The sequence below is a fragment of the Montipora foliosa genome, chromosome 1, assembly GCF_036669935.1.
Source record: "Montipora foliosa isolate CH-2021 chromosome 1, ASM3666993v2, whole genome shotgun sequence".
NCBI classification, from domain to species: Eukaryota; Metazoa; Cnidaria; class Anthozoa; order Scleractinia; family Acroporidae; genus Montipora; species Montipora foliosa.
The window spans coordinates 36,213,276-36,240,775 of NC_090869.1; the positions used below are offsets into that span (position 1 = coordinate 36,213,276).

Below are 27,500 nucleotides of genomic sequence, written 5' to 3' on the forward strand. Positions count from 1 at the left end.
ACCACATGCACTAAATGAACAGGCTTTAAAATAAATTCTTAATGTTTATGTTCAGTACATCATGACTGTAAATAAAAGCTAACCATTCTAGAACAAGTGTTTAGGCTTAAATTGTGTAAATTAGTTCTTAAAACCACTCATGTTATTCTTGGTCAAACCAGACTGTTAAGTATTTCCAACAAGTCTTGCTATTTCTGTCCTGCTCTGAATGCTCAGCAAACCTTATTTTAGTAACCTCTTGAACTACGTAAATGAATGGCAAACAGCTGTTATCAATGAAGAGTGTTCTTTGTGTTCAGCAAACATTAAACCATTTTCACTGTTTTTGCACCAGTACAATTAAAATTGTACCAGTTCAAACTATTTTGTACCAGTTCAATATATTCTGCACCAGTTCAAAAACAAATTGTACCAAAGTGCAAATTGAACTACAACACATACACGTGTATTTTGGGTGTAATTGGGTGTAATTGCTTCTCGGCCTTTTGGCTAAGATCAAGTGTCATTGTCAGACCATTGCACCCCTGTACTTTTTTCAGGACCTTATGAGGCTAGGATTACACTGTTAATGCCCTTACCGGCTCACAAGGGCATTCTAGATCATAAATGTATCTATTTTCTCTCGTTGTTTTAATTTTGGCCTATTTTATCTCAACACACCAGGAAACTTTAGTTCACAGTGGGGATTGTGTGGTATTCCCATTTCTGAAGAATTTCTGTGGCTAAAAACCTTAGTCAGGTTAATTTATTGAACCCTTTTATCGGCAGTTCACATTGACCTGCACTTTTATGCTTTTTCAACTATTACTCAACAAAATATTTGCTTATGTGTGGTGTAAACACACCAGTGACGTCATGAATGGTCTTTCAAGTAACAGCTAGCCTTGCAGTGTCTCGTACACTGTAGGTTGACTGCTATTGATGTCTCAGGGTGTCTGGGTCTAGGGGTCTCTGGGTCTCTGGCTCCAAGTCTCTCCCTCAATTGAAGGATTATTCTTAATTGTCAATTTCTTCCAAGTTATCGTTCATTTTGGACACTGAAAGCTTGATAGGGGACATGAGAAATGAACATGTTTCTTTTAAAAGCCAAATCCCAATGTCTGGACTCTCAGGACTCGAACCAGGGAATCCGTGATTAATAACCCCTTCACTTAACCTCTAGACTACCACATCACTAACTTCTTCCAAAAGTGCCACTGTAAACATTTATTCACACCCGCTAAGAAGAAAGCTTACACAGTGAAAAATGTCGGTTACCAAACTTAAATAAATATATATACATACATATATATATATATATGTATTTGAATGCGGAATTGGCTTATCAACGGTGATGCCACTTGGAAGAAGGATCCAAAGAATACTACACGCTTACCCTTGAAAAATTGTAATATGTGCGAGAAGAGCAAACCGCGAACTTCTTCGATGGTCAAGACACTTAAATGACGTTTCGGGCTTCTTCAGATAAGTGTGACAGGATTAAAAATACTTGGAATAAAAATTGTCCATGACTTAGTCTTAAATAGGCTAAAAGAATTTGAATACAATCAAAGTAACAATAAAAATTAACCTGTAAAAAAATATAAGAGGCACTGGGCCTCTAAGGTATTACGTAATGAAATGAAGAACAATAAAATAATGTCGTAACAAAATCCCAAATCAAAGCCCCCGAACAAAGGCGCTTTCGAGCTCAAAATTCTTCGTAACAGGATCCGAAGGGAAAGTCCTTTGAATGGTTCATAACAAAAACCTAATTAACAGCCCCTGAACTCCAGAATTGTGTGCTCTACTCTCAGCCCTGTAACAAGATCCCTGATTGGGCCTTTGAACGATTGATGCACTGAAAGATCTAAAGAATAAAAAGCTAAAAAGCTAAAAAGCTTTAATACAAGTCAAAAAGGAGAACACTTGTGGGTGATAAGACCCAGGTGTTCATTATTTCTAATTCTATTCCTAGAGTTGAACTCTGATCTTTTATTCAACCCGTAAGGTTGAAAGGTGCAAAGTTGTGCACTCCAAAAAGCTTCTCTTGTAAGCAAGCGGTCGTCGAGGCTATTGTGATCGCTATAATTGCAAATTTGTTCGATGATAACGAACCCAAAATCAGATAAAACATTAGTTTCTTTGTTAAAGTGTATCGCAGCTTCACAAGTGTTCTTCTTTGTATTCATGGCTGACTTGTGGTTCCGAAATCTGACAGGATCCGAAGGCCTTTCCCTTCGGATCCTGTTACGAAGAATTGCGAGCTCGAAGGCGCCTTTGTTCAGGGGCTTTGATTTGGGATTTTGTTACGACATTATTTTATTGTTTTTCATTTCAATACGTAATACCTTAGAGGCCCAGTGCCTATTACTGGGTTGCCTATGGCAAACCAGTCGAGGTCTGCGTTGATTTCGTCGTTTTTTAAATTTTTTTCCGTGTCGGTAAAAGTCTTGCCTGTCACTCCCCTGGTAAGTGGTGTCTTTTTGCATATAGCCTTCTGCGCGTTTTTTCTTAGGATCGAGAGGGTAGTGGAACTGCGTAGATTTCTCTGGTGGACACAGTAGAATCATTAACTTAGCCTGCAATGGCGTCGAAAGTCATGTAACGCGAAGGGCGTTTTAGTGGATCCTTAAACAAAATATACCCTTATGGAGCTCAATAATGGGAAGTCAGTTGGATAAACTAGACAAAATCTGTACCTTGCTGAGTTCGCATTTGTTAGCGTTAATAGTATTTTCGGTCCGATGCTTCTGTTTTATGATGGGTATATTATTTTGGTCTCCCATCCAAACACTAACCCCGCCCAACAGAGCTTAACTTCCGTAAAACTTCGGTATTACAAAGCTGTCAGATGCTCAGAGGGCACGCTTAAACTTGTGGTCAAAAGAAGTTTATCAACATGTCAGCCCAGAAGCCAGTGTTTCTCACTTCCCATTTATTTTCTTCAATCTTTCTGGGTTCAGTACTTTGCTAGTAACCACATGTCTTCTCAGACTATTTACCCAAGACTTCTACCATGGCACTACAATGATAGACAATACCAAAACAATATCGTGCACTGTTAGAGCTACATATTACGCAAGGACAGGTCTGTTTCGTCGTACGAACGTGTGAGGACCTGTGAGCCAAAGGGCCTCGTCTGGTATGACTTCTTAATGATCGCCCAACTTGAAAAAAATTGTCTGGAACGGTGCCCGTACCACAGGCAACCCAGTGTACCCTCACGGAGGGTCTAGTTATATTTTTTTACACGTTAATTTTTATTACATTACTTTGATTGTATTCAAATTTTTTTAGCCTATTTAAGACTAAGACTAAGTAAGAACAGAAGAGGAAGAGAAGAGTATTTTGAAGGGATCGTGTTGCTTGGTCTCTGGGTCTCTTGAGTCTGATTTTGTGTCAGGGTCTCTGCGTCTGATGGTCTTTAGGTCTTAGGGTCTTTGAATCTGTTGGTGTCGGGGTCGCAAGGTCTCTGGGTCTGTGGTTCTTTGGGTCTCTGGGTCTTCAGGTATCTTGGTCCTAGGTTTCCTTTTTGTGTTTCTGTTTCTGGCTACAATAACATTAGCTAGACTTTCCAAAGTGTTTATTTATTTAATTTCAACTTTTCAAACTGATCATTTATTTATTAATCGCAAAAGAACTCTAAATGCAAGGCTCAAAACACAACGAAAGCCTTGAACATGAAAACGAAACGCGAATGTTAAGAATGTTTAGCGAGGCGTGTGCAACACGCCGTACTTTAAAGGAACTCAAGTTTAAAACAATTATTGTCAATTAACTCAAGGGTTTACCTTACTGAAGTAATATTTGCTACTCCCTGTCGCTTTTTCCAGGAGCATCAAAATTTAACTGTATTTGTTTGGTAAATTCACACTAAAAACGTTGTTTTCTTTCCGCATTCCAATATCTTTGGAATCTCTCTCTCTCTTGGGATGACTTCAAGGTGTGAAGAAGTGGCACTCGAAATTCTGCTGTTACAATACTTTTGACAGCGCTCTTGTATATTTTCTCTAGAAGGGTTATGTCTACGGCATCCATGGCAGTTACATGAAACGTGCATTCATTGAAAAGAAGCTCTCCTAACGTTGACCAAGGTGGTGCAATGACGTCTATACCTCTGCTTTCCATAAAATGAGTTTCTGACCCTGCCAAGACATCATTTCCAACAGGCCTTCTACGTTTCCTGAAAACGGGATCCGAGGCCACTGAATACGCAACCGTTCGCATACCATAGGGGTTGCCACAGTTTAAAACAAGCACACGTACATGTACAACCCTTGACACTCTGGAAACAATTACATCCGTTTTTATAAATGTGACAAAAAATTTGTCACATTTATAAAAACGGATGTAATTGTTTCCTTGTTTGTTCTTTGCACTGCCTCTACTAAACCTACAACCTACTGCCGTGGTTTGCTTGACTACCTCTTTTCAGGCTGCAAACGATCTTTGACTTGGTTTGAATCAGTGTGCAGCACCATAGACGCTACCAAAGGCGCCGCGGTTCAGTTTAGCTCAAGGACAAGTCCGGGTTGAGAAGAAGTACGTAAGCAAATGACACTCCTGGAAGAAGTCAAGCTAGGCACGCTACTCCATGTGGACAGGTCGTACTATTTTTACAAAGCTCTTCCATCGGATGAAATTGGCGATACCTTGGCACCGTTCAATGTGTCAGTTGCTGAGTACACAGAGAATTTCAGTAAAATCGACAGTGGGTTGACTGATATCCAAAGAGATTCTGCTACCCGTAGTCACCCCAATGGGGAGCAATGTGACGAATGTATTGTTTCTGCCTCTCAAAACCCGCAGACCCCTGAGAACATGAGGCAAAGTCAAAGGATTTACAAGCTCATGGAAAAAGCACCAGGGAGAGATATGTTCAGGTTTGACCCTAATTAGATGCACGTGGATGTCAATAAGCGTCATGAAGTGTCCTCTTGCTCTTCTCACCAACTTAAACATCACGCGTGTCTCGGAATACAGACAATTTATGGCACAAAGTGTCCCCCAAATGTTGCTCTTTAAGTAAAGATTAACTGCTGCATTTACTCAAAGCTAAAAATAACGCTAACCATTACCCTTACCCTATTGTTGAAAATAGGTAGCAAATGCGTAGACTTAAAGGGATACTTCGTGTTGCATGTCAAAATTGGGCGTGCATCTAATAGCCCACTTCTGAAAATACCATAATACTCTTTGTCCCCCAAATTTTGAATAGGCACTGTTTTTGTTTTCTCTTGGGACCATTGCAAGTCCCAAGAGAAACTGGAAACAATGCTTATGCAAAATTTGGGGGGACAAGCAAAGAGTATTATGACATTTTCAGAAGTGGTCTATTAAGGTCAAACCTGGACATGATTGCCAGGGAGTAGCAAATATTATTTCAGCACGGTAAACCCTTGAGTTAATTGACAATTGTTTTAAAGTTGAGTTCCTTTAAAGTACGGCGTGTTGCACATCCCTTGCTAAACATTCTTAACATTCGCGTTTCGTTTTCATGTTCAAGGCGTTTGTCGTGTTTTTAGCCTTGCATTTAGTGTTCTTTTGTGATTAATAAATAAATGATCAGTTTGAAAAGTTGAAATTAAATAAATGAACACTTTGGAACGTCGAGATAATGTTATTGTAGTCAGAAACAGAAACACAAAAAGGAAACCTAGGACCAAGATACCCGAAGACCCACACACCCAGAGACCTAGCGACCCCGAGACCCACAGACTCAAAGACCCAAAGACCCAAAGACCTAGATACAGAGAGACGCTGAGCCCTGAAACCCAGAGACCCTGAGACCCTGAGACATCAATAGCAGTCAACCTATGAGACACTACAAGGCTAACTGTCACTTGAGAGACCATTCATGACGTTACTGGTTTGTTTTACTCCGCACATAAGCCAAAATATTTGCTGTCGAGTTTTTGCCTTCAACCCAACCACGAAACCTTTTGTTTACCCAAGTATCTGGAGACACGCAAATTTATCGAACCTTTCTTTACCGGCGTATCGCATTGAGCTGCACGTTTGTGGCTGAAAAACTCTCATTAGGAACTTTTGGCAACCAAACCGGACCGTCTAGGGTAACAGTATTGCTTAAAACACCATTTAATTGACGATTTTTTGCCTTGAACGTACGCTGTGCTAAATATATCTCCTTTAAACGTTGTATTGGACTTAACATCTATTGGATTTTGCATTACACTTTTGGGACATGACTTATATACATGTATTAGGATTGACTTTATTTATAAACCCTATGATTGACTACAAAAACCACGTGCAACAATCTTTTAGAAAAATAAAGAAGTGGTCGTTAGACCAGGTATAAAAAAAATGCTTCTTTTCCTACCCTTCTGCTTTGCTTCCTAAAGGCTAGTTCCCACTAGCGACATAACGATCATAATCAAAATCATAAGCACGAACATAACGCTGTTATGTCGCTTATGTCTTAGTGGGAACGTCCAGAAACATAATCATAGACGCCCTTATGATCAACAGAATCATAATCATAAGAAAGTGATCGACCATTTTCTTGTGATTACGATTATGGCTTTGACTATGACTATGTCGCTTTTCTTTGCAGTGTGAACGCGAAAATCATAACGACATAATGAGAAACATAATGACGCAACGGGGTCATTGTGTTTTGGCCAATTAAAGTCTAGGACCAGTAGTTTCGTGTAAACAACGGAAACACGCATTAAATACGCAGTTTACGTTTTTAGAGCGGCCGTCCCCACTAGAACATAAGAAGCTTATGTTTATGTTTATGATTATGATTATGCTTATGAACCTTATTTCGCCAGTAGGAACTAAGCTTAAGCGATTGTCGAACGCTCTTTTACTAATCCGCAGTTACTAATAGTCTATAGTTATTTTAACGTAGGATGCGAATGCATGAAGTACATGTAGTATGTTACGTTTTTAGCTTGCAGGAAGCACTATAAAAAGCAAATCTTAATTAGCCAGTGCTCAGAGGAAAACCCACTTGTTCCCCAGTTATTAAGAAACTGTTTTTCCCTGGGCCTTTCTCGACATTCTATACTTCCCTCCTTTACTGAGTCGCATTTTTGGTGCACCATACAGTTTAATGTGTCTGGTAATTTCTTTTGTATGTGTGTTCAGGACACGGAATAGCTCTGGCTAAAGGTTCGTCCAACCCAGTGCATGCAATAGCGTTACCACCACACTTAACTATGGCGTCAGACTCATTGCAGCAGTCTCAAGAACATGGCCCCAACAAAGTTCAAGTCACCATTTTGGCTTCTGAGTGGGGATCCAGTAAAGGCGGACTTTCCACAATCAACAGAGAGTTGGCCATACAGCTGGCCAAATTCCCAGAAGTCCAAATCACATACTTTTTACCGAAATGCTCTGAGGAGGATAGGAAAGTAGCTCTCAGCCATGACATAAAGATTCTTGAGGCAAAACGACTGCCAGGGTATGAAGATCTTGAGAAGCTCAGCTTTCCCCCAACACATTTGGAGATTGATGTAATTGTTGGTCATGGTGTGAAACTAGGTCACCAAGCGCAAGTTATTCGCAACTCTCACAAATGCAAGTGGATACAAGTGATACACACTGACCCTGAGGAACTAGGAATGTTCAAATCGTACGAGAATCCAATCTTAAGGGGCGAGGAAAAACACAATGTTGAAGTAGAACTGTGCGAGATGGCTGATTTCGTTGTAGCAATCGGGCCTAAGCTGGCAGAGGCCTTTCGCAAATATCTCCGCTTTTGTCAAAAACATCAAGATGTTTTTGACTTAACTCCTGGTATTTTTGAGGAATTTGTCAGTGTTCAACACGTTCCTGAAGACGGAAAATACTGTAGTGTCTTAGTGTTTGGTCGTGGAGACGCTGAAGACTTCACGTTAAAAGGATTTGATATTGCAGCAAAAGCTGTTGCGGCATTACCTGAAACTAGTCTAATGTTTGTTGGAGCACCCGATGGAAAACACGAGGATATTGCAAAACGATTGCTTGAGTTTGGTCTTCCCGAAAACCGCCTTAGGGTGAGAGGCTATGTTAAAACCCGAGAGGATTTGAAGCGATTATTCCATGAGGTGGATCTTGTACTCATGCCCTCTCGTACAGAAGGCTTTGGTTTGACAGGTCTGGAGGCTCTGTCAGCTGGGCTACCTGTGATCGTCAGCAAAAACTCGGGATTTGGAGAAGCTCTGAGCGATGTCCCATTTGGTTCTTCATTTGTTATTGACTCTGAGGATCCCAATGCGTGGACAGCAGCTCTCAAGCACATCTGGAACAAGAAAAGGCAGACAAGGCTTTATGAGGCTAAGGTTTTGCGTGACTCCTATGGAACAAAATATGGCTGGTCTGAGCAGTGTGAAGATCTTGTCAAAAAGATGTTCAACTCAGTTAATGGTATGAATTAGCAATGTATTTCAAACCCTTTATATAAAAATCGTTTCAAATCTAAATCTAGAAAATTGGTTAACCGCGATCATGTAGACATCAGCAGCTGTGAAGGGCAGCTTTATAACTCAAAATTTCATGGAAAAGGCAGCTAAAAAGTAATTCACTAAGGCAGAACCCTTATAACGCTCAGTAGAAAACCGGCTAAATACAGTCAGGACTCTGGCTGGAAAGACAATTATTGTAAAATGCCCATTTACTCACGTGAAAAGGTGCGTTGGTTTCTTTGACTGGAAAAAAGATGATACGTTGTGGTCGCGTAGAAAGGAAGTTTCTAGGCATCAACGTCTCAGCGCTTCCTTATTTGGCCTTTGTGACGTCATATGCCTGTATATACGCTCAGTACACTTGAAGACAGTGATAACCACTGATGGATATGAGGACCACCATGAGCATTCCCTGAGTTTAAATTATGATAACCTTTCCAATATCCAAAAATATAATTATCGACCTTAGTATATCTCTTTGGATTATTTCTAGTGAGTATTTGAATCTTTCCTATGATCTTCTGTTTTTAAGGCCTTGGACAAAACTCGTTGGGAAATGTGACACACTACCATAAAATGGTCATTCCCTCATTTGTCTGTGTGATAAAGGATTAACTTCTCTATACGTTTCCCCCTCCCCCTAATTTGCTGATAAGAGTTGTTGAGCCAGAACTAATGAGATTATGATTCAAATAAACTCGTATTGTGTATTCCGTTTATCATTTATGCGAATGCCAACTTACTGTAAAGTCATGTATGGTTTGTTGTATGTGATTGTTATAGATGCTTCTGCCAAGGAACAAACTCAGATCCTATTTACAAGTGAAAGCTTTCCATCTTCTTCTGTGGCTTCTCTTCGAACAGAAGGTATTATCACTTACTGCAATTTGACCATGTTGGATTCAAATTCACCCTGTTTTTTCTTAACTCTGACCGACTCACGTATTGTTCGCCATCATTTATTTCGACAGATGCTTCCTGCGAGCCTCAGATGCAATCCGAAGCACAAAGCAAATTAAAGAGAAAATCTGGTAAGGAATAATTAGGACTTTTACAAGTACAAATCGGCTGTTGGAAGGACAATTCTCGAATAGAGCCTGTTTACTCAGGAGATAAGGTGCCTTGGTTTCTTTAACTGAACAAAAGATCCTACTTTATGTTTCCGTTAAAAGAAAAAGAGTTCGATTCCCGGGGGATTAATTTCTAGACATAACCGTGACTGCGCTTTCTTTATTTGGCCCTTCTGACGTCATATGCCTATACGCTCTGTACACTTGAAGACACTGATCATAACCACTGATGGATGTGGGGGCCACCATGAGAATTCCCTGAATTCAAATTATGATAACCTTTCCAATGTCAAAAACATAATTATCGACCTAAGTACTTTGTAAATAATTGCAATTGTAATTGTTGTTTGTTCCATGTTACATGGAAGTATTCGGTTTTTCTCCGACTTTACCTTGAAATTCTTTGTTCCTTGATGGGTTGAACAGAGAAACCGCAACAACTGTCAAGCGGGATTTGTAGAAGTAGCTTTTATTGTATGGATAAAGTCTGACTTCGCAGATTCTATTTTGTTTTTGTCGCGTCTTTCCTTGAATCGCAACGTGCAGGTACTTTCTGCTAAAATCTGATTGGCTCACATTTATAGCATGAGATAACATCACTCTTGACAGGTGGGTGGCAGACGACTCGTTAAGAAATTGTATCAGGCGTACCTTTTCCGCCCTCTAAAGAAAAGTACACCTGATCGCAGGTTATGGATAATCAGACCCCAGTTGATATTGCTATCTGCCGGATAAATCACTATCCACTGGATAAGTCAATTGGTTTTGCTAGTTTTTTATCCGCTGGATAGTGATTTATCCGGTGGATAGCGTTATCCACCTTTTGAACAACTGAGGCCAGATTTTTAAAGGTTGTGGACACAGTTATGAAGATTCAAATGAACAGTGAGGGAGGGCATGTTAACCCTCACTGAGTCACCAGGGATTTGGTAAAATCACCATCAAACTTCACCTTACAGGAAAGGCTCGTTTATTTTTTTAATTCTAACAAATCTGGATGACGTCACTCCCAGTTAACATGAGATTTTACTGTCAGCAACAAACGTGGACGAAACTATTCCAATCCACAAAACCAATTTATCTAGCTTATCTCCAGCAAAGCTATTTCCAGCAATAACAGGTTTCTTATAAAACTTTGAAAGGTTGATACTGGAGACCATCTGATATGTTTCAGGATTTCATCTGTGGGAATCAACTGACTGCTCCCAATATACAGCTGATCTAGTGCTGTGAGCCTTAAACTTCGCTGTATCTACCCCACTTGCTCCCAGAACAGCTTTAATCCATCGCTCTATTGTACTCGTACCAATGTGCCGATAAGGCTTGATGTATGAAAGGAGCAGATGGCCATTGCCATGGTCATGGACAAGCTGGGTTTTTCTAAGATAGTGTTTAAGAGTAGAGTAATTGGTTCTTTAGGGTACTTTAGGGTTCTTCATAACAAAACTTGACGAGAGGAATTGCCCTGGGCCTGTCCTGCTTGACATGATCCTAGATGCAGCTAGTAATGATCAGAAATTGCAATGTTTAACACCACTGCCCTGAGGTTATCTCCGAGCGGCACGTGTATGTACACAGAATCGATAAAAAGGAGAGAAAAGGGCAAAAGGTTGTAGAACTAAGACCATGCCCGAAAAATATTTGGCCAACAGACACAAATTCGGGAAACAATAGTTATGTTCCCAACCAGTAGAAGCGATTGCCAAGCACTCTGTTCTCTGACATCCATGTGTCTCTTGTACACAAGGAAAGTCTACGACCCAATATTCCCTCAAAAGTATACCTAGTGAAGCTAAAAGTGCTTGCTTGATGTATGGTACTATGATTACTCTGACTTATAATGTACTGTTTTAAGATGATGATCATACCTCCATGGAATTTGATGTTTCTGATGGAAGTGCCTCTTGGGAGAGATCCACGGGAAATGGGCCTGCAGTCCTACAGGGTATGTGAGAGAATGGATACATCCATTCAGTGATGAAATATACTGCTAATTGTACTGTACAAGTGATTTATTGGTAATCCATAGCCAAATCGGGAAAAATGTCATCATCAGTATTAACCTTTGGAAGGCTAGTCAAACATAAAGTACTTACTTTTAAGACAAAATATAAACTAAGATGAATAGTACGGTATATGTATAGGAAATCGTATCAAACGCGAGTGCATTTCGTGATTTATGGACACAAGTGATGTTTTGAGAGTTCTCAATTTGAGAACTTTCAAAACATCACGAGTGACCATAAATCACGAAATGCACAAGCAGGTTCATACGATTTTTTATTTATTACGGTATAATTATTCTCAACAAAATTACTCAAACGCCCTTCTTTGTTTGTGCTCGTATTCTTGCAGTTTTGGGTCTAGTTTTCTTTCAGTCACCCATGTTTGCCAGACATTCAACCAGGTCTGTGTAGCTTTCAACATGTTTTTGTTTTTTCGCATTTTCTTTAAGTTGCTCAACGATGTTTTGGTTTGACAAAGCAAACCGACTGTCAGCCATTTTTTTTTTTTCACTTTGGTGTTCAAATTTGGCGCTTCCCCGGTGTTTCCATAGCAACTTCCATATTGCACTTTATAACCTGGATTGCACTCTATAACCTATTTATGCATTCGCCATTGGCCAATCAGAAACAAGATATTTTGTTGAGTATATAATAAATACAGTTATTGGCAAGTGAGCTGTTTATGCTAGTCCAACTGTAGCAAGCTAATTAATTTTGTAGAATACATAATTTTTTTAAATATTATAATAGCCAGATATTTCAAAAGAGTAGTTTTGTGACAGTGATAGAAATAACAATGAATTATGTATGTGGATACTTTCTCTGTGAGTTGGCCGCAGTTCACTAGCAGGTACATTTTTTCTCACGTTGTCTGATTGGCAAATGTCGTCAATGACGGTGTGATATGAAAAGAAGAAAATCGGTTCTATCAAACATTGTGTGACTTCTATCATTGAGCTCCCCTTGCAAGATGATACACTCATCCATGCTAGATTTGTGGACTTCTTTCAGAGAGACAATGCCTCTTTTGAGGATGTAGAATTCTTTCTGAAGAAGTACTCCACAGTTCTGCCAACTGATGCAAGGGATACCCACTTTCTTCAAGAAGAGTTTGTCATGTATCAGCTTCTTGTAAGTGATGAAGGACATCCCCAAGTCTAGGCAGAAGCCGAAATAAAGCTTGCAAGCGAGGAAAATGATTAGAAATCATCATGCAATTTTCGCATGGATGTGACCAGGGGATACATGTATTTGTCATCATTGAAGCTAGATAGATGCTAGGAAATGGTATCTAGGAAATGCTAGGAAATGGTTTCTAGGAAATGGTAGTCATAAATTTGGTACAATAAGTAACGGGACCAAAACAGTTCTTATTCAACCACATTCAAATGCTGGTGAAGAGAGATTTTTTAGAGCGGTGAGTCTTACAAAGAAAAACAAAATGGCATTCTGGCCCTCTCTCCAAGCAGATGGTTCACTGGCTTCTCTGCTCATGACTATCAAAATGGCCAACAAAGAGTCGTCTTTTGAACCACCTGCAGATTTGTTGACCAGTGCCAAGAAAGCTACTTGGAACTACAACAAAGAGTATCAGCGACCAGAGATGGCCTGTTTTTCAGCGTTACGACGTCAGCATTATTTGAACATTCTTTGACTTCCAGATAAGCCATTTGCAAGTGAGAATGTTAAAAAGAGTTGATATTAGTCCACTGAATAGAAAAATGTCAGTGGGAACAAAATAGTTACTTTTGAAGGGTCACATTTCCGTTCAGATTAAAGGAAAACGCATCTTTGCTACTTCAAATGTTCAAAATTTTCTGGGCGAGCATACCTTCGGCATAACAACAGACTGCTATGCCATCATTAATCTCTGGGCACTCTTTGGCAACATATCAACTGGAGAGCTCTGCAGGAGAAACACTGGCAGTGGTTTTATTTTGTCAGAAAGATTACTCTTACCTGGGTCTCATAATATTAATGGATGTAATGATGTCAGCTGTGATTTAATCTCTTTGTTTTTAGGCTACTTGAAACTTATACTTACTAAAAAATGCAAACATAAAAAAAAGGTGGTTCCATCACTCATTAAGGCACTGACCCACAGAATGCTGTTGAAGTGAAGATTACTTTAAGAGCTCCCATACAATTTTGGACTCTGTACTACTGGGGTAATCATTATGGGTTTGCAAGATACTCCGCTTGTTGACCAAAACGTGAAATGACAACGCAACATTTAGGTGGTGAGGAATTGTGATGAGAACAGCCAAAGAAAGGGAAAAATATGGGAAGCAATAATTATTATTACTTTGTACATGTATTTGTGAATCTGGAAATACAGCCATGCAAAACTATACAGGCAGATAACAAGATTTCTTTGAAAAAGTTAAAGCCGGGCGTCACTGTAGATGGAAAACTCTTTTAATGGTCAAATGGAAGATTGAACATCCTCTCCCTTTCCTGGGTAATGCCCAGGTTTAGTTTTTGTTATTCAGAATCCTCCAGTCCTTAGCAAGGTGAGTGTCTTGACTAGATAGTGTATCACTTATTGAGTTTTTACTGATAATGATAAAATATGTGTTACCAACAACAATGACCAATAATTAATGTTGATTTTTACAATCATGGCTCTTCCTTCAGCAGATGATATGGAGCATGATGGCATAGGTGATGAACCAGAGAAGACTCTTCCCTTTCATGATGCTAGGAATGACACATTTGGTAAATAATCATAAAAAAAATTAATGACAATAGTATTGGACCAGGTTACAGTAAATGGTAAGTTAAACATTTGATTGATCAGTGGGCTTTTTGTCGACGTTAAAAACATTATATAAAAAATGACTCACAGCTATCAAGTTGACTGGAATGTCTGGTCATATGTAGCCTGATTCTCAGACAGTCCAGGTCGCTCGTCTTAGGCACTCTGCTCCCTTCCTTGTCTGATTTACTTCATATGAAAGCTTGTTCCCAACGTCATACAGATTGTCTCATTTCCACCAATAACAGGGAATGTTACACTTTCACAAACATGAGGAATTTATGATGAATGTGCATCAGGTGAAAACAACATGTCGGAAGATGCCAGAAATCTTGATGTAGATGTTGACGGTGCTTTGGAGAAGGGTTGCTTTTCCTTTAACAGAACTAGACCCTCCTTGAGGGTACACTGGGTTGCCTGTGGTACGTGCAGCATTCCAGGCAATTTTTTCAAGTTGGGGTCATTACGACCATTTAAGGGGTCACCCAGAAGTCATACCAGCAAAGGCCCTTTGGCTCACAGGTCCTCACACGTTTGTACGACAAAACAGATCCTTTTCTGAGGTTAAAAACCTGGCTACCGGCCTATTACTTAATCATTTGTCAGAAAGAAAAAATTCCTGTCCTCTTTAGAAAAAAAATAGACACACATTGCTTACATGTGGTAGCGAAGTAACACTGCGATTTATTCGATAATGTCAACTGAGCTGTGTGTTGTCTTCCAGGAGATTCAAGTTGTCCTTGCGTAAGATGTAGCTCTAACAGTGCACAATATTGTTTGGTATTGTCTATCATTGTAGTGCCATGGTAGAAGTCTTAGGTACAGTAAATAGCCTGAGAAGACAGTTGGTTACTAGCAAAGTACTGAACCCAGAAAGATTGAAGAAAATAAAAGGGAAGTGAGAAACAATGGCTTCTGGGCTGACATGTTGATCATTTTCAGGTTCCCTCACAACTTCTTTTAACCACAAGTTTAAGTGTGCCCTCTGAGCATCTGACAGCTTTGTAATACTAAAGTTTACTGAAGTTAACCCTTTACGTCGGGGTTAGTATTTGGATGGGTGACCTAAAACATATACCCCTTCGTAAAACAGAAGCATTGGACCGAAAATACTATTAACGCTAACAAATGCGAACTCAGCAAGGTACAGATTTTCTTAGCTTGAATCGAAAGTGACATCGATGGAATACAGCGTTGCTGTGATGTTACCGTGGCATGTTTACTCGCCAAACAGTGCAGCATCTGTGTCAAATGATGGCAAGATACCGGGTTTTCGTAAGTTTCTTTTTCTGTCAAGTGTTATAAAGTTTGACAATAAATGAGCGAATCCAAAGCATAGGATCACAATTGCCCAACTCTTGAGGTTGACCATTGTTTCTGCAAAGTCAAAAATTTACTCTCCAAGACGAGGTTATTTATCACCAGGTAATTTGATCATTTTGGAAATAGCAGCTACTTTATTATTCATCAGCGTCACAATTTTTTGCTGATTTTTGGGCTCATTTTGTTGAAACTCAAGCACGCTTCCAACAGACCTCTTTATTTTTGTGAACCCTTCCTGCTTACAGAGCAATACTAAAAATATCCGCCGTATCACATTTCAACCTTAAGGTCAAAAATTCAATACACAACATGATATTATAATTCACAAAGGCAGAAAATATCACAGAATCCTTTTCCAGCAAAACATTTATTGAAACAAACAACATACTTGCTCTTTGAGGCAAAACCCTCTTCCTATTTCATTGCATGCACTCAATCGTGTCAAATTACCATGTACGCAACAATTCAAACCCTTTCCTGAAGAACCTTCTCCTTGAATAATGATGCTCAAAATAGTCGACAAGCTTTGTTTCAAATAATTCTTGACCGTCACATTTCCAATTGTTTTTTTTTACTTGACTTTGTTGAACCCATAAGTTACCAGATAATTTTCCATTTGGTTAACACTACACTTGTGATAAAATATTGTCCATTACTCGTCGCTTTTAAGATTTCAGATCATCATCGCCTGTCTTGTTCATCCAATTGACGTTTCCTTCTTGAGCTCCATGAGAGCATATATTGTTGACTAAAACGCCATTAAGCATTGTTGACGCCACTGCTGGTTAACGAGGATAACAAACTCACGAGGCAGAATGTATATTTATATTTAATGAAGTTAGCAATAGAAAGATGCTAACCTCATTTTGAAAATGCTTTACTATTGCCATAAAAACTATCCAGTTAAGGTCGCATATTATAAAACATGATGAATTCATGAAGGCGACCTTTTTCAGATCAGCGAACAATTTTTTGAAACAAACAACATATTTGCTATTAGAGGAAAAAACCCCTTCCTATTTCATGACGTGCGTGAAGAGAAAAAACTCAATCGTGTCAAATGTTCACAATATTACAACAAACAAAATTTCAGGATGAAACCATTTCCATGAAGAACCTTTTCCTTGAGTAATGAAGCACAAAATAGACGACAAGCTTTCTTTGAAATAATTCTGGGCTGTCACATTTCCAATTATTTTTTGACTGAAGACTGTGCAGAGTTGATCACAGATCCACTTAAGGTGTTCAATCAGTTACCACAGAATTTTCCATTTGGTTTCAGTGTTCTACATAACAGCACACTTTGATTTCGGCTCGACGGGCGATAGAATGTTGTCGAAGTTCATTACTGGTCGCTTTTAAGATTCCAGGTGTTTGTATTTCACCGCCTGCCTAGTTTATCCAACTGACTTTCCATTATTAAGCTCCATAAGGGTATATTTTGTTTAAGGATCCACTAAAACGCCATTCGAGTTACATGACTTTCGACGCCATTGCAGGTTAAGTTAATGATTCTACTGTGTCCACCAGAGAAATCTAGGCATTTCCGCTACCCTCTCGATCCTAAGAAAACATGTGCAGAAGGCTCTATGCACAAAGACACCACTTACCAGGGGAGAGAAAGGCAAGACTTTTACTGACGCGGAAAATTAAAAAAACAAGATGGAGAAATCTATCCATTTTCCGACTGGGATTGCCAGCTTAGCACCTGACTGGCAAAATTTTGAGCATTGATTTTTATCCACAGGCCATTTACTTTGATTGTACATTTTGTAAGTTTTGGATTTCACGGTGTGTCATTACTCACGTTCAAAACTGACCGATTGGTCCTCGGAGAGTTGGATCCAGAGAAAAGTGACATCAAAAAAATTTTAGCGTGTGAATGCAGCTTATTGATATATACGCAAAATGCGAGTTTAACAGTCTGAAAGCCCAAAACTTCCGTGCTACATGTTAATTCAGTGGCGTACATTCTTTTAAAACTAGTGAGCCAGCTTTGACATAATTTTCTCCTCGATCCATCTCTCTCAAGAACTTAAAGTTACAAATGTACAATGTAGTAATAGCAGACCATTAAATAGGAAAATTTCAGTTAAAATATACAGGTTGCTAAGTGTTTAGTTAAAATCCAAAGAAAAATAATTAATTTTTTGATCACAGGGACACTTCATTAATGACAAGACAACAAAGCAAAGCTTCAGCTTTCATAAATTTAATGTGAACAAGGTCAAGGAAACTGGATAAGACAGGAAAACCAAGAACAGCCAAAAAACATGCAAAAGATGAGAACGTCCAATAATTGGCTTGTATTTGTGAATCTGGAAATGAGGCCATACGAACCTTCATGTATATAGGCAGATAACAAGACTTATTTTAAAAGATTTGAGCCAGATTTCACTGGCTGGAAAACTCTTTTAAGGACGGTGCCTACTAATTTAAAGATATTTTTGCCCTGATTTATGATTATGCAGGAAAGGTATTAGGTGTTATTGAAATCCAATAAGAAAATTGGGGGTAACCACGCATTTTTCAAAAATAATTCCGGAACAATATTTGTATAAAGCTCTAAAATGCAAAGCAATTTATGGCATTCTTTCTTAAATTGAAGCTCAATTATCCCCAAAGAATGCATGGTTACCCCCAATTTTCTTTTTGGATACCAAGAGTACTTATTAAGATCTACATGTACTTTCTCTGCTTAGATTTAAGCCGTGCAAAAATATTCCTGCATTAGTAAGCATCACCGAAAGGAAATCCGAGTATCTGAAGATGCGCAGAACGTACATGTATGCACAGTAACAATAGTAGGCACCATCCTTAATGGTCAAATTGAAAGTTGAACATCTCCTGCTTTTCTTGGGTAACCCCCAGGTTTTGTTATTCAGAATTCTCTTGCCCTTTGTAAGGCGAGTGTCACGACGAGATAGTGTATTGATCACTTATTGAGTTTTTAGTGATAATGATAAAAATACATGACTTCTTATCAAGAACAACCACCTACAGAAGAGAATCTGCCGCAATAATGTTGATTTTTAGAATGGGTCTTTCTTAAAGCAGGTGATGTGGAGTATGATGGCGTAGGTGATGAACCAGAAAAGACTCTTCCCTTTCATGATGCTAGGAATCACACATTTGGTAACTTAATAATAAAATGAAAATAGTAACGGACCAACCAGGTTAGATGATAAATTGAAAATTTTACAACAACCTCGAACTCAATGTTCTGCACTGCAGAATATCGAATCTGCAACACTTACAATGTACTACATGTACATCGCCACTCTGCATCTTTGCTCCTTGTTGTCATCCTGCCACTGCAGGGTGTTTTGACCTTATCTTTGTGAGCATTTAAGGGGAGGAAACTAAGCGAAGAACTTGCTGATTCTGGTTTATCTGGGTATAGGGGGGCATGATATCTGTATACACAGAATTTTTTTTAAGAACCATCACAAGGAAGAGCATAATTGTTAAACCTCTTGTTTTTGAAACTGTTTGAATGTGGAACGTTCAAAGATTTTACCAGCTTCTAGAGAGATTTAATGGAAACATTAATCAATAAGACTGCCCCCAAAACATTAAGAGAAATTAGAGCTACATGTGCCTTTTGATTGAGAACACTCGTCTGGCACCTGTCCCGTTGGTCTGAAGTGATTACACTGGCAGCAAGTGTAAAAATAAGTTTACAGAGTTTCTTATTTTCTGACAGAAAATCAGGAAGCAGAAATAGTTGGGACCTCTTGTGTTAGCGCTGTTAGCGCTAGGTTGCTGAGTTCATCGCCTAGTGTCTCAACTTTCAGTGCTACATCTGGAGCACAGGGAAGGAAAAGTACACCAAGTACAGCAAAAAGATCACAAGGAAGCAAATATACTGGTAAGTTCAAAAGTACAAAAATGTACCAGCACTTGACAAACCCCTCAATACTGATGTGCCGTGCATGTTGCACTTAATTTCCTGCTTACTTAATAGTTTTTCAGTAACTAAAGGTTGACTAACATTATCATTAACTTCACTTCATTCTCTCTCTCTCTCTCTCTCTCTCTCTGAACCAATGCAAGAATATGAACAGAACCTGAGAGAACCTCATTTGTAAAGGCTGCTCCTGAGGAACTGAAATGTACCCCTCCATGTTCTTCCCCAAATACCCAACTCAGTAAGGTCGAGTGTAATCAATTAAGATTCTACAGGGCTAGAATAAAAAAAAAGCTGATAATAATGTCAAGATACAATAAAAATAAGGAAACACTTAATGTCTGTGAGTTCTACTTCAAAATCTGTGATCCCCCAAGTCACAGAAGCACTGATCTCAATTATAATTCACGGGAAACCTTTGTCCTGCTCCATGATAATAGTGATAGGATACTCTTTCCCTTTCTAGTTTGGAAGTAGGTCTTTGAGTATGCTGTGGTCTCTATGACACTCTCTTCCGCCACCCCCTATGGTGGGGAAAACTAGAGGGGTAAAGGTGGCTTTTTCAACCCCCATGACTGTTGGCGTAGAGCTCTACACTGTAGCAATTAAATGTTAGGGTGCGTTCGATTGACCATATTCTGGAATAGGAATACATGGAATATAAGTTTAAAATCCTTCTTTTTTATGGAGATTTACATTTAAATTGTCAAACATCTACTAAAATGCTATTTTAAACATATTTTTATTATCCTTGCTGCTTTGAAACGCGCCAAACATACCGTTTTAATCATCACTCCACATATTCTTATTCCGGAATAGGGTCAATCGAACGCACCCTTAATGTACAATGTTAGGAAGTCAAGGCTTTCTTGGAATTGTTGTTGCTATTTTGCAGCATAGCCATGCATCAGCAGATTACTTTGATGAGCGAGCATTGCTTGAATGTTTTGTTCTTGCACCTGCTGCTGTCATTCCATTTGTTGCATGAGGGAACCAACCATAGATTGAACCAAAAATATTGTTTTCCTGCTCAGTGGAATGATTTCAAAATATAAAAAATATAAAAAGTTCAGGACTCAGAGCGCAATTAAAAACTTAAAAGTGGGATGTTTCGTTTGGATCCACGGAACTTTGTCAGCCACAATGCAAATTTGAATGTTAAGAAGTGTTATATATGGTCTCGAGGGAGCTAACTTGTATGGTGTCATAGATGCTGTCTAATTTGAAGCCTTTGTCTCTGTTCAAAGACGGCTTGCGTAATCTTATCTCAATTTTCTCCCTTATGTGGCGTTTGAATGTGCTATTCTCCGTGGCAAGAACTTTTGCTTTGCTGGAATCCACTGAATGACCTGTGAGCTGGCAATGTTCATGATCAGCTGAGGAATTCCTAGAAAGATGTTCCTTTCCTCGAGTTTTCAATAACCAAGAAGTTTCGCCCACATAATCTTTGTCACATTGTTCGCAGTGGATGTGATAGACTCTTCCACACTTTTTAAGGTTTGCTATTTTATCCTTAACACGAACTAGTTATCATCTAAAGGAATTGATAGCTCATTCAAATTTGTAGGGATTGGTGAAGAGAGGGCAGGATTTCTGACCCCCTATACAGCCAACTGTACCCCACATTAGAGAATATTCCAGACCTAAATTCTACGGTCTTCCCAAAATCCATAAGAAAGATTCTCCGCTACGACCAATAGTCTCAAGCATTAGCAGTGTGGTGTATAATACTGCCAAGTTCCTTGCCAAGATAGTAAGACCTCTGGTAGGTCTCAACGATCACCATCATCAATAGTGAGGATTTCATCAACAAAATCGCAGATCTTGAAGTACCCCTGGGACAGAAACTCGGTGTTTACAAGTATCACGATCAACCAAGCTATGCCAATTGTCAGATCGAAACTGGAAGGAGACCCAATTTTACCAGATAAATATTTTCTGGATGTACCACAATTATCCACCCTACATGTACTTGAAATGTGCCTTTCAAGTACCTACTTCACATTCCAGAATGCATTCGGTAAGCAAAAACAAGGGACCGCAATGGGTTCCCCAATTACACCCATGGTCGCAAATCTTTATATAAAACACTTTGAGAACAGAGCATTGGATACTGCACTTACCCTGCCAGCTATGTGGTATCGATATGTTGATGACATGATGACCAAAATTCATGAATGTGCATGCAGTGAGCTCATTTTCCGATCATCTCAATTCCACACATCCAGTTCACTTCGGAGGAAGAAAAGAACGCAGAATTCCATTTCTTGAGCCCTGCCTTCACGTGAACGAGGATGGCTCAACGAAGGTCATCGTATACCGGAAACCCACTCATACCAGTTGATTAATATCTGAATTTCCATTCTAACCACCACCTACAACATAAAAAAGAATACAATACAATACAATACATACTTAATTGACTGCTCCCCATAGAGGCTTTTCAGGGCCAATGAAACACAACGCAACGACAGAACAGAACAACAACAACTTTTAAGAATCCCAACTGGCCGGAGGCAAACCAGTTGGCTATTTACAAGTGCAGCTGGGAAGTTGAACCAGGGACTACCAGGAACAAATTCAAAGAGTGGTCAGAGCGGGTCTTGAACCCGGGATCTCCGGATCTCAAGGCAAGCGCCCTAACCACTGGGCCACACTGCCTCCCCTCCCACACCAGTGCCTCCCCACTGCCACACCAGTGCCACCCACTCCCCACAGCCACACCAATGCCTCCCCACAAAAGCTGTAGTTAAACACTCTGCTACTTCGAGCTCAGACCTTGGTGTATGAAGAAGTTGACAAAGTAAAGGAAATTCAACAAGTTAAGCAATTCTTGAAAGCCAACAACTATCTTGATTGGATGCTAACAATACCAAACACTGGATCTGTTTCGAGAGATTGCGAAGAGTCTGTTCACGAGAGGAGAATATAATGCTTCAGTGCCATACATCAAGGGCACTTTGGAACGCCTCCAAAGAGCATTGAAATGACACCAGGTCACACTTGTCCACAAACCTTTCAATTCCTTAAGATCACAACATGTAAATGTTAAAGTGCCCCCAACCCCACAATGAATTTTAAATTGTTTGAAACTGTTCGAAACACATTGCTGCCTATTTATAGGCTTCAAAACTTGCAAAAAACCAAGCATCTCTTGTTCACGACTGAGTCAGAAGGGGAGTGGGTCTATTCCTGATTTGATGTCACAAACTGATTTACATTGCATTAACTCTTTGTAAACATGCTTGCAAAGTAGATTGTGACGTCAAATCAGGAATAGACCCACTCCCCTTCTGACTCGGTCGTGAACAGAAGATGCTTGGTTTTTCTAAAGTTTTGAAGCCTATAAAAAGGCCGCAATGCGTTTCAAACAGGTGCAAAGATTCATTTTGTGAAAAAAATATTTTGGGGTCAGGGGCACTTTAAGGATAAAACAGGAAACCTTAAAAAGTGTGGAACAGTCTATCTCATCCATTGCGAGCAATGACAAAGGGGCGAAACTTCTCGGTTATTAGAAACTCGAGTAAAGGAACATCTTTCCAGGAGTGCCTGTTAATTGCCATAGCCATCCCTGGAGATAGCAAACTAAAAGGCAAGGGAAGGAAAGAGATTGAGGAATATCAAGATCTTGAAGAGATATTTAGAACTTGTGTGGGTGAAGATGTTGGTAATCATGGTGGTTTCTGGGGCTCTGGGGACAACCCCAAAGGATCGGGAGAAGGAACTGGTGAGGATAGACATTCAGTTATCGTACGTTTTGCTACCAGAAACTGTGTTGGTGGCAACTGCAAGGCTTCTTCGACAGGTGTTTGAACTCTGTGATTGTGCACAACACCCTGAGGAAAAGCTACTGTACAACAGCATTAACGTTTGACCACTGCCAGTATTACGTTTATGCTGTGATGCTTCAATAATATTGATACTGTATAGCAATACTGAAAATGAGAATGAGATTAAGGGTGATCATGGTCATGATCATGACAATGAAGATAATTGGAATGATAATGATAACGTAAATGCAAAAATATGACAATTTTTTGACCAGGTTAGTATAAAGGATATCACTGGTAGCCTTGTAGTTTCATTTGACTCCCTCTTACATACCAATGGTTAATGGTGGTAAAAAATCCAAGCTGATAGGAGACAGCAATCTGTATACCGTATACCTTCAGGGGTGTCTCACGTCCGAGCGATGTAGCGCATCGGGTTTAAACTGCAGATACCTAAATCTCTATATCAAATTAAAGCTTATAGAGCTGGCTATCAAACAATGTCAAGAATTTTGAAATTAAATGAATTCTCGAAATTTTCACGTTCTCTAACTGTGAGCGTCTGAATCACCTTTTCTAAGCCACAAGTCAAAGCTTTTCGCTATTCTATTTTGTTTTTCCATTTCTCGACCCAAAGTGCTAAAAAAACGTGTCTCGTTTTGCCATACTCAGTTGCAGGGAAAATTTACCGAACGTTTTCTAAATAGTATTAAAAAAATGTTAAGTGTTCGTACAAAAATCAGTCTCAGAGAAAAATATTTTAAAATCAAAAACCACAGAAACGTTTTTGTGGTTTAATATATTAATCTAGCCAGTGTCAAAATTTTGGGGCAATCGGACAAATTCCATTTGAGTTTTAGGTCTTTAAAGTGTCCCCTTCAAGTTAAAAAATTGATTTGAGAAAAAGGCGTTAAGACTGTCAATCAAACGGGTAATTTTTACTTCCGTCCAAAATGTAAAACCGCCATTTCTCTGCCAATATTTAATCTCTTTGAATAATTTCTTTTTTACATTAGATAGTCCATTTTGATCAACATCCAAATTTGAGGAAAATTGCCGATCTGAAGGAATACGGTAACCTTAAGATGCTTATCATAGCAGTTATCAATTAACGTTGCTTAAGCAGTAACAAAAAGGAATCCTGACAAATTCAGGCTTCAATGGGATTTGAACCCTGACCTCTGCGATACCGGTGCAGTGCTCTACCAGTTGAGCTATCAAGCTGTCATTATGTAGGTCCATATTGAACCTGTAGAGGATATAGATATGATGAAAGCGATTAATATACAGTAAGTCATACTATTCATATAAGCCAAGTCATAAAGAGAGACCCTACATTCAAGGTAGAAAATGATGCAATTAGCAGCTGTGAAACCTTGCAACAGTAACGCCATCAAAAATCAATCAAGTCAATCAAAGTATTTATTTAGCGCATTATAAATTAAAAGTAGATATATATGTTACTTCAAAGTTTGATTTTTAATGAAATGATAACATAATAATTTAATTAATATTAAAATGTGAGCCGGGAAGGTAAGTTAACCTATTGGTGTTCTTGTTCCCCATCATTATGATTTAATCATCACTCTTATCGATGTCCTTATTATACTTATTATTATTATTATTATTATTATTATTACTATTCTTCTTATTATTTTTATTAGTATTTAGTGTCTCAATTTGCTGTAATTGTTTCAGCCTCTCGTTTTTATCTAGAAAACTTGTTAAAAGAAGCACAATTGTAAATTGGCAAATAGCTCCTTCAGTTGGAAATTTTTAGAGGTGTTGAGAAGTGAAATACACTTAGCAAGTTTTGATTGTTATATAGTTTCCTTACCAGCATTAAGAAAGAAATGGTCACACTGACTATAGAGATAATTCTGGGAGTTACCAAACTGTCCAATTAACTAGTAATCTTCTCTACCTATTGTAATTAACACCTTTCTCTGTATTACTAAGGTACCTCTTCCACAAGAGGGCCTGCCCCTGCTCAAGTTTCACAGTCCTCGGCAAGGCTTCAACTGATTGCATCTGAAGGACCAGCGCCTGTAAGATATGTCAACTTTCTGGCTTATGGTGGCTACTCAGTGGAAATCCTTGGTGGCAAACATTTCAAGACACCAGATGGCGAGTTTGTGGAAATAAAGAGCGGCACACAGTATGAAATACATGTAAAAAATTCACATCCTTATGGTAAGGACCCTTACAGCATAATAGCAGGATGATTGTATTTCAAAAATACAGTAACTGGAAAAAAGTGATTTTTGTGTTGTTAAATGAAAGAAAATTCATGCTGCAGCCCATGCAGTCTGTCAATTCTTTGTCACCAACAAAGCCTCATGTGTTTGAGTCGTGATGAGAGTTTGTAACTTGTTAAGGTGTTGAGGGCCATGCTCATTGAAAACGTTGAAATACGCCAGGCCAGCACTGATACTGAGCTGCGTGGTTATCATCATCGACTATCTTTGCTCTTGGTGTAAGATGTTTTGAGAAAGCTAAAAATTCTTACCCATCCCAAACTTTTTTGCAATTAAAAGCTATAAAAAACTTCCTTTATATTTGAGGATTCTACACACAACAAGGAGAGAACCTTATGCATATTTCCATTCGTACAAGGTCCTCAGAATATCCTTAAGGACCTGTTTAAAGGGGTAGTGTCACGCTATTGTACTCAAACTTGAAAACACTAAAAGGCATCTTTGCATCAATGAAGACCAAAAAATAATGCTGTTTTGTTGCCAATAGCCATTGACATGCACTGAAGGTGTTCTTTGTTGTTTGCAGTCCTAGATGGATATGATGAAAATGGATTGAAACTTTAAAAAAATAGCGACTTTTTAATTTTTATTGGAGAGACATTGTAGTCAGAAAATTGCCAAAAATTAAATACGAGTAGCTCTTTGTGCCATAAATATATTTCGGCTCTTCTCAGTGGGTTGTCAGCCGGGAACGTTGTGTATGTGAGCCTAAGTACTAATTTAGATTTTTACCCAGTTCTGACCAAAAACAGGAAATTTAGCGTGACAGTGCCCCTTTTAAAGTTATTTTAGCAACTCAATGCATCTTACAGGACTTTGGTTGAATTGCTATGATAAGGATAGTCAAGGTCGTCAAGAGTCGTTCATTGTCTTTTGAAGGGAGCTTTTTGGATGTTTTATCCACAATTCAAGTTCAAAAAGAACGTCACAATGGATCTGAGTCATTTTGCATTGCAGTGGTTGATAAAGACTTCCACAACATTTAAAAGACAATTCAAGTGTGTGAAAATCTGGTTAATCAACCTTTTACATTTCTTTTGACATTTGAAGGTTGTAATTTGGATATTTCTATTGACGGCTATGACGTTGGAGGTTGGGTTGTGGATGGCAGGCAGGAAATAACAATTGAAAGGTCTGCTTATGAAGCCAAGAAATTCACCTTCTACCGTGTAAAAAGAGCACCTAAGGAAGCAGGCATTGAGCCAGGTCGGGATGAAAACGGTTTGGTAAAGTGTGTGTTTACACCGGAAGCTTTTGTTGGTATCCCAGTGATTATTCCTGGTTCATCTCAGCCACTGATGGTGAATTTCGCCCCAAGTGCCAGGATTGGTGATTTAAAAACTGAAATACAAAGGCAGTTGGATAAGGCACCTGATCCTGACCAGATTCTTTCTCTGAATCATAAAGTGTTGGGAAATCGTACCCCAGTGAGGTCAGTGTGAATGATTCTTTTTTTCGGTGAATTGACTATTTTCACCATCCCATAAAGCAATACGTTTTTTTTTCTTTTTTTTTTTGGGGAGGGGGGGGGGGGTATTTTCATAAAAAACAATACAAATTATTTATTCTTGGGACTGTATCGCTTCCGTGTCACATACTAGCAAAATGGTGATTTAACACCGTTTAAATCAGCAATCGAATTTAAACACTGGTTGGCAAAAGTATGAAGTTTAGCTTTCGCGTGATTTTATTGGCTACTTTATGTCACATGGTGTAAATCACACAGCAGTTATCACGCAATAACCCCCGTCTGCGCTTATATTCCTCCTGTGATAATTTCCATTGAAAAGTAACAATTTAAGCCAGCGGTAAAAAGACAGCAAAAGATTTTCAACTTTTGATCTTTATTATTTTACATGGAAGAAAAGCAAACTCGTTTTGTCGAGTCAAATGATACTGACATTGAAAATCTGGTCGCAAATCCTGTTCCAAAATAGTACAAATATTCAACAAGATGTGATGTCAACATCTTTGAAGGTAAAGAACGTTACGAGTAAACTTTGAGA

At 38.9% G+C, this 27,500-nt stretch overlaps 1 protein-coding gene across 5 annotated transcripts in view; it reads left to right on the top strand.

Annotated features, from left to right (window-relative positions):
* The window catches only part of LOC137997547 (uncharacterized), an 82,685-nt gene that overhangs the window by 1,015 nt on the left and 54,170 nt on the right, over nucleotides 1-27,500 (top strand). For 2 of the 5 annotated variants that reach the window (XM_068843608.1, XM_068843643.1), the window contains exons 2-10: nucleotides 7,102-8,361; nucleotides 9,183-9,266; nucleotides 9,371-9,430; nucleotides 11,325-11,414; nucleotides 14,113-14,193; nucleotides 18,611-18,691; nucleotides 19,263-19,427; nucleotides 25,196-25,429; nucleotides 26,545-26,926. In XM_068843608.1, the coding sequence (XP_068699709.1) occupies nucleotides 7,102-8,361; nucleotides 9,183-9,266; nucleotides 9,371-9,430; nucleotides 11,325-11,414; nucleotides 14,113-14,193; nucleotides 18,611-18,691; nucleotides 19,263-19,427; nucleotides 25,196-25,429; nucleotides 26,545-26,926 (2,437 nt within the window). The remainder of the gene's footprint in view (nucleotides 1-7,101; nucleotides 8,362-9,182; nucleotides 9,267-9,370; nucleotides 9,431-11,324; nucleotides 11,415-14,112; nucleotides 14,194-18,610; nucleotides 18,692-19,262; nucleotides 19,428-25,195; nucleotides 25,430-26,544; nucleotides 26,927-27,500) is intronic. The other 3 variants (XM_068843615.1, XM_068843624.1, XM_068843634.1) reach the window with 3 other exon arrangements.